The following is an 8,108-nucleotide window of genomic DNA, read 5'->3' on the forward strand; positions in this document are numbered from 1 at the left end:
CGGTATCCGATATTGCAAAAATATCGGAACTCAGTATTGGAATTGCGATACAGCGAATATCAGCCGATGCCCGATATTTGCAGTATCGGAATGCTCAACACTAATTACCAGCTATCCGCTTTGGGAATATTGTTGTTTAGTTCTTACAGCCTTTCTGATTTTTCCTTGTTTCTCTCCATCTCATGTTCTTTTTTATCCCTTGGACTTTGTGCTCCCTGTCTGGATGTGGCACTTTGGTGTCACTCTTTCCCTCACTGCAATGTTTTACTTGCTATGTTCTTATTAATTTTTATTTTAAAGATTGTTGATATTTTTTATATACTTCTGCGTTTAATTTCTTTTAGGGTTACCCCTGTAAATTGGGTAGATCCTCTTTAAATTTGAAAATATATTTTCAAGAGTACATACAAGACAACATATGATAACGGTTCCATTTACAAATTTGAATTATTCTATTTTATTGTATTTAATAATTTTATATTTATTTATGACATGGACGTTACTGTTTGTGTTTTTAAATAGAATGGATGAAGATGATAAAGACGCAGCACTTATTTTTTCTATTCAGAAACCTCCCAGCTGATGGCAACACATGGGTAAGTAGCCACAGAGAGTTTGAGTAAAATGTGTGCTAAGTAGGCAGTTCATCACATTGTTCATTAAAGATAACATGTCACCAGGTTTTTCCCATACAAAGTACATTGGCTTGGAAAAGTATTCATCCCCTTAGCATTTTTTCATGTTTTGCTACCACACAACCTGGAATTTCACAGGTTTTTTGAGGGTTTGCATCAGTTCTTGAATAAAGCATGCCTAAAACTGAACATTTGTTTTTCTTTTTATTGTGAAGCAAACAGCAAATTGGACAAAATTGCTGAAAACTTCAGTGTGCATAACTATTCACCTCCCTAAAGACAGAATTTTGTAGAGCGTCCTTTTGTGGAAATTATAGCTGCAAGTCGATTTGGATAAGTGCCACTGGAATTTCTGCCCATTCCTCAAGGCAAAACTGCTCCAGCTCCTTCAAGTTAGATGGTTTCCTCTGGTGAACAACAATTTTCAAGTGTGAACACAAATTCTCAATTGGATTAAGTTCTGAGCTTTGACTAGGCTACTCCAAAATTTTTGAACGCTTCCCCTTGAGTATTGCTTTAGCAGTATCCATTGGGTCATTGTTTTGTTAGAAGATGAGCTTCCCTCCTGGTCTCAAATCACAGACAGACTGAAACAGGTTTTGCTCAAGAATATCCCTGCACTTTGCACAATCCATCTTCCTCTCGACTTGGGCCATTTTATCTGACCCTGCTGCCAAAAAATATCTGCACAGCATGATGCTGCCACCACCTTGTTTCACTGTGGGGGTGGTGTTCTTGGGGTGATGAGTGACAGACAGCATTTACCTTGCAGTCCAAAATGTTCAACTTTGGTCTAATCTGACCACAGCACCTTCCTCATTTTGGAGGTCTCCCACAGGTCATTTGGAAAACTCAAAACAAGGCTTACAATTTTTTATATGCTTTTTTTCTGACAGTTCTGTCACAAAAGCCACACCTATGAAGTGTACAACTTGTTGCAGTCCTATGAACAGATACTCCAGTCTCTACTTGGGAATCCTGCAGTTCCTTCAGAGTTAGCTTTAGTCTCTGTGTTGCCTATCTGATTAATGCCTTCCTTAAATGGGTGAATAGTTTTTGTGAGAGACCCTCCATTGCCAGGTTTATTGAAGCACCATGTTCGTTCCATTTAATGAAAATGGATTTGATGGTGCTCCAGAAGATCATCAGAGATTTGAATTATTTTTTTTTAGAACCCACCCCTGGCTTTTACTTCTCAAAAACGTTATCCATTACTTTTTTGGAGATCTCTTTCGTCTTCATAGTGTTGTTTAGTTGGTGGTGCCTCTTGTTGAAAGGTGTTGCAGTCTATGTGGCCTTTCAGAAATGTTGTGTATATACTGACAAACCATGTGACAATTAGATTGCAAATACTGTATATACTAGAGCATAAGCCGAGATTTTCAGCACTTTTTTTGTGCTAAAAACACCCCTCTTGGCTCATACTCGAGTTTTTGTTCCAGAGGATGGAGGGGAAGGGATAGTGGCGGAGCAGCGGGTTAGAGAGGCAGTAGCTTGCTGCTGCGGCTAAAGCCTGTGCCTGCTGCTAAAGAGAAATAAATATTTACTGTGCTGACAGTGAATATTCATTGTTCTGTAATAGTGCGCAGTTTCAGCCTCAGCCTCTGACTTCCTGCAGCTGCCAGCGGTCTCCATTGGCATGGAGAGAGGTCTAGAAATTAATATTCATCTCTCTCCACTCCCGAGGGAGTGGAGAGAGGTGAATATTGATTTCTCTCATGTAGCAGCACACGTTACTGCCAGCAGCTGCAGGAAGTTGGTGGCTGAGGCTGAAACTGTGCACACTACTAAAGAACAATGAATACTCACTGCTCTCCACTCACATAATCCCAGCGTGAAACACAGTGAGCAATCCGGCAGCTGTGCTCTGCTTGTAAGCAGCACATGACATCCCTGCCGTGCGCTGTTTTCAAGCATAAGGCAGCAGCTGGCATTGGAACAAGATGCAGACGCTGTGAGGGAGCGAAGTGAAGATAAGTAGAATGGTTTATTTTTTGTGTTTTTGATGGGGGTCACACATACAAGGATAGAGATAAGGAACTATGCATAAACGGATAGAGGATAAGGAGCCATGCATACAAGGAAGGGGATAAGGAGCCATGCAGACAAGAATAGGGATGAGAAGCCATGCAGACCATGATAGGGATGAGGGGACAATACATACCCGGCTTATACTTGAGTCAATAAGTTTTCCTAGTTTTTTCTTATACTCGAATATATATATGGTAGGTGAACTTCCTTACACTAAGCATGTGATTTATGATGGTAATTACTTGCACCAAAAATTTTTAGGGACTTTTTGCATTGCAAAAGGGGTTAATACATATGGACAAGCCAATTTCTAGTTATTTGATCCTCTAAATTGACTTTATGCCTCTAATTTTCTCACTTAACTTCATCAACTTAGACAATTTAGTGATGATGCATCACACACAAATCGGATCACAAAAAAATTACAAACGTTGCAATATAACAAAAGAGGTAAATAGTCAAGGGGTGAATACTTTTGCACTACGGGCAAGACCTGTACTGTAAGCTCTCTGTTGCAGCATACTAGAATGCTATATATAGGTCCCCAATGTGCTCTGCATAACATAAAAAATAGCTTTTATTATACTCTCTTATGCTACGGCCTGGTCCAATTAGTGTTGCTGGTCTTGATCCGTCGCCTCCTCTCTTCCTTGCCATCCTCCTTTTTGCATCATGTGTATGACATGTCCTACATAATACACACAGTGTCCTCCATTGCTGATATAATTCTCTTTGCCCTCGGCCGAGGGCAGACTGCAGTGCGCATTCCCCAGCACTCTTTGGCCTTTCCTTGCCCATGCTCATTAGTACTTTGCTCTGCGCTCTGTAGGGCAGAGAGGAGTACATTTGCCCAAGAGTGCGATGGAGGACACTGTGTGGATGACTGTAGGATGGAGATCAGAAGAAGAGATGAGGCACCAGATCAAGACCAGGGACGCTTATGGGACCGAATCCTGGCATAGGTGAGTATAATAAAAACTATTTTTTGTGTTATGCAAGGCGCATTGGGGACATATATACAGCATTTTAGAATGCTGTAGCAAAGGGCTGAGAGTTGCTCATCCTATTTTATAGGGAAAAAAATTGTGACAGGTTCCCTCTACAGTTTTAGAGAATAGACAGTAGACAGTTTACCGCAAAGATTCTTGAAAAAGATTATATTAACATTGTTGCAGAAATGTTATAGCAGAATGGTGCTCTCAGAAATCATGTGGCAGTAACAACCTTTTTCAGATGCATGGACTAATTTTTTTTTTTTTTTTTGGAAGTTATCCACCAAATTTACAAGGTGTAAAAATACTCTTAAAATACATCAATTATTAATTTACGGTATATGCTCACAGGTGACAGGTACATGATGCAATTTAACAGAAACTGTTAAGAAATTGGTGAATGTGATTAGTCAGAGCAATAACTGAAGCTTTGCCCTTCAGAATCATCTATTGACAAGCTACAACTTAGACATTCAATTAGATATTGTTAAGTAAATGAATGTGATATACCAGTGGTATTTCAAGGGTTGTTCATCTTGGACCAGCTGTTGTTAGAAGCATGCCACGATAATAAGTTGTTAATATGTTGTCTTGCTGCGATAGAATAAGGTCTCATTTAGACGTCAGTTTCCTTGCCGTATGAGAAAAATGGAAAGTTCCATCAGTGATTTTCATCATGTTATTTTCACTGATGAGGAAAAAAAAGTATCTTTCTGATATCTATGTGTCAGTGAAAAATGGACGGCACAAGGATGACATGCGATTGCTCACCGAGTTTTTCACTGACCCACTGCCAATTAATGTAGTGCTCTCAAGTACATGCTGCTTTTCATTCCATTAACTTATTTCACCTGCTGTTACATGTTAATTTTACTTTTGACAAATAGAATTTTTCTTTCATATTAAGTACTGAAAGAAAAGGCTGCTGTCGGAAATATAAAGCCGTTATGTGATATGAATATCGCAGTATGTGTTGTGCTTCATGCTAATGGAATGGAAGCCATAAACAAAGTTGGATTCCACTACGTAATCATCAAACAGCTGACAATGTCACAGTTCCTGTGCCCAATAAAGAGTATCAGTGGTTTATCAATGTGATATGTTTTATGGTGCATGAAAGACATAGATGGTTCTTTTCTAAGGAGTCTTAGAGACTTCACCCTATTTTAGAGATGATTTGTCTTAAATGGAAATTGTCAGTAGGATCAACTCTCCTAAGCAACCTATATGAGCATGTAGTTCATAGCAAGCTAAATAAAATGATACCCTGATATCCGCTATCTAATATCCTATTCCAGAAAAATCCACATTTTCTTATATGTATAGGAGCACTTAAGCACTTTGAGCCGGACACTAATCTGCATGAGAATCTGTATCCAGAGCTCGCTTTAAGTAGTAGTTCCCAGTGTGATGTTCAATGGTCGCTCTCTGCTCTCTTGATCTCACTGCAGAGCTGTGTGTGGTTATAAGGCCGGAGTCACACATGCGAGAAACACGTCCGTGTCTCGCATGTGAAATCCAAGCTCTGGCGCCGGCATTTGGGAGCGGAGCGTGCGGCTCCATGTGTTGCTATGCGGCCGCATGCTCCGCTCCGAAGTGCCGGCGCCAGAGTTGGCTTTTCACATGCGAGACACTGACGTGTTTCTCGCATGTGTGACTCCGGCCTAACTGACACATCTGGTGTCTTCTCAGTGCTTCAGCTTCCATCTCACAGGGAGACAGGTTTGTAATATTGTTATAATACCGCAGAGCTGTAGAAGATGCAGCTTCTCATGTGTTTGTAAGGAGACAAAGTTCAGATCTACAATTTTATTTGCATTTCTCACACTGGTAACCCCCCCATTCATGTAAAATAATTTCTGGACACAGATTCTCATACAGATCAGTGTCCCGCCCATAGCCTTGAACAGCAAAGAATGCACCGAGCACCCTACTTGGAAGATTTGGTTTAACTTCAGTTTCTGCAGAAAAGACGCAGCAATTTTCATACTGACTAAATTCCCTACAGGGTTGTATGCTTATTTCATACTGTCAGTTTTGGCTTACAGACTCCATTTAAAGACTTATTCCCATCTTAAACTTTCTGATAAATGTGGGTCCACTTTTGGCAATCTCTCCATTCAAGACAGCATGCAACGGAGCTCTGTTCTCAAAATTGATGCAAATTCTAGTGTTGCATCTATAAGACTTTTATTCCATGTCCTGTAAATGTGCCTCAAATGTTTCAGAATGGATAACACCGTTTAAACGCTTACTTACTTGCAGCAATAATATGGCATCAATTGCAACATTCCTACAGAAACAATATTTACAGTACAGTCCCATAGATTTCCGTGAGTGCTGCTTTATGGATTCTATATATATACTGTATAATCGGTTGCCCAAAGCTCTAAAGTGGTCATGCGACTGAGGCTTCCTGCCTTGCATTCTACAATATTTTACTTAACTTTTTTGTTATGTTCTTTTTTCTAGAAAATGTAATAAGAATTAGCCAATACTAAAGTTACATCATGGATATCCTTCAGAAAGCTGTGCAAAATCCTGAAGAATCTTCTACTGATTCGAAATGTACCAAAACTACTAGAGATGAAAGCCGTGTCTCTGCGGATGAAAATACCACCTGGAAATTGTATATGAATGAAACATCAAATGAGTCTGATCTTTCCAGGATTTCTAAAGAATGTCATGAGAACATGGTTACAGAGCAAATGATAACGGAAGAAGGGAACCAAAGGGTATTTATAAATATTGCAGGTCTTAGATATGAGACCCAACTTAAGACACTAAGTGAATTTCCTGACTCACTTCTTGGAGATCCTCAAAAAAGAATTCATTATTTTGATTCTATGAGAAATGAATATTTTTTTGATAGAAATCGTCCTAGTTTTGATGGAATTCTATATTACTATCAATCTGGTGGAAAAATACGGCGTCCAGCAAATGTTCCAATAGATGTGTTTGCAGATGAAATAGTTTTCTATGAGCTTGGAAATGAAGCTTTAGATCAGTTTCGAGATGATGAAGGTTTTTTGAAGGACCCGGAAATCCCTTTACCAACAAATGATTACCATAGGCAATTTTGGTTGCTCTTTGAATACCCGGAAAGCTCAAGCGCAGCAAGAGGCATGGCATTGGTTTCTGTATTAGTTATTGTCATCTCCATACTAATATTCTGTCTAGAAACATTACCAGAATTTAGAGAAGAACATGTATTTAAATATTCAAGCAATTTTACAAAGCAGGCTGCTTATCTTAATACCTTAACAGATCCATTTTTTCTTGTGGAGACTACCTGCATTATTTGGTTTTCATTTGAACTTGTTGTTCGGTTTATTGTCTGCCCAAGTTCATCTGAGTTCTTTCAAAATATTATGAATATAATTGACATTGTATCAATCATTCCATATTTTGTAACACTTATTACAGAAGTTGCGAAAGAAACAGCAGATAATGGACAGCAAAACATGTCTCTTGCTATTTTAAGAATTGTTCGACTAGTTAGAGTTTTCCGAATTTTTAAGCTCTCAAGACATTCAAAAGGGCTTCAAATATTAGGACAAACCCTGAAAGCCAGTATGAGAGAACTGGGGCTATTAATATTTTTTCTTTTTATTGGTGTCATTTTGTTTTCTAGTGCAGTATATTTTGCTGAAGTTGATGAACCTAAGTCTCAGTTCATCAGCATCCCCGATGGCTTTTGGTGGGCTGTCGTAACAATGACAACTGTTGGATATGGAGATATGTGTCCAATCACATTAGGAGGTAAAGTGGTAGGTACTCTGTGTGCTATTGCAGGAGTTCTGACTATTGCCCTTCCAGTTCCAGTTATTGTATCAAATTTTAATTACTTCTATCACAGAGAAACAGAAAATGAAGAACGACAAACTTTACCCACAGAAACAGATAAAATAAGTTTAAATAATTTAACACGATCGGTAAGCACGTCTTCGCTGAAGAAAAATAATGGATCGTGTATTCCAGACAAAAATGGTAAAGCTTAAAACTGTCATTTTTTTAATAGTAATGTATAAATATTTCATCAAATATACAGTAAATGTAATTAATGTAAACTTATTAACACTGACGTTTCTATAAATTATTGTAAATTTTCAAAACTTTATATGACAATATTACTAGTTTTATTATTTTTTAATATTGAAAGTGAATGGACATTGAAAATATATATTATATTATTAATAACGGTTATACCACAAACAACATTACCTGTAGGATAGGTGACAAATGTATGATAGCTGGTAGATTTAGGTAATTATAATCAAGTGGAATTCAATCCAACTCAAATTTCACAAAAATCTGTATTCTCCAAAACTTGAATTTATGTAATTAGTAAATTTAGAAAAATGGCGACTGGCTGCCCACACTATTTTGAACAGTAGAGGACCATGAAAAGGTAAAAAAAGACAAAAAGCTAATTGACACTTCACCACTC

At 38.2% G+C, this 8,108-nt stretch overlaps 1 protein-coding gene across 1 annotated transcript; it reads left to right on the forward strand.

Moving 5' to 3' along the window:
- The first annotated feature begins 6,168 nt into the window (after positions 1-6,168).
- Positions 6,169-7,742, forward strand: KCNA10 (potassium voltage-gated channel subfamily A member 10). Its single transcript, XM_069759758.1, has one exon. The coding sequence runs from the start codon at positions 6,169-6,171 to the stop codon at positions 7,657-7,659; it is 1,491 nt and encodes a 496-aa protein (XP_069615859.1). The 3' UTR covers positions 7,660-7,742.
- The last annotated feature ends 366 nt before the right edge of the window (positions 7,743-8,108 follow it).

This window comes from Ranitomeya imitator, chromosome 3 (genome assembly GCF_032444005.1).
Source record: "Ranitomeya imitator isolate aRanImi1 chromosome 3, aRanImi1.pri, whole genome shotgun sequence".
Taxonomy (NCBI): Eukaryota; Metazoa; Chordata; class Amphibia; order Anura; family Dendrobatidae; genus Ranitomeya; species Ranitomeya imitator.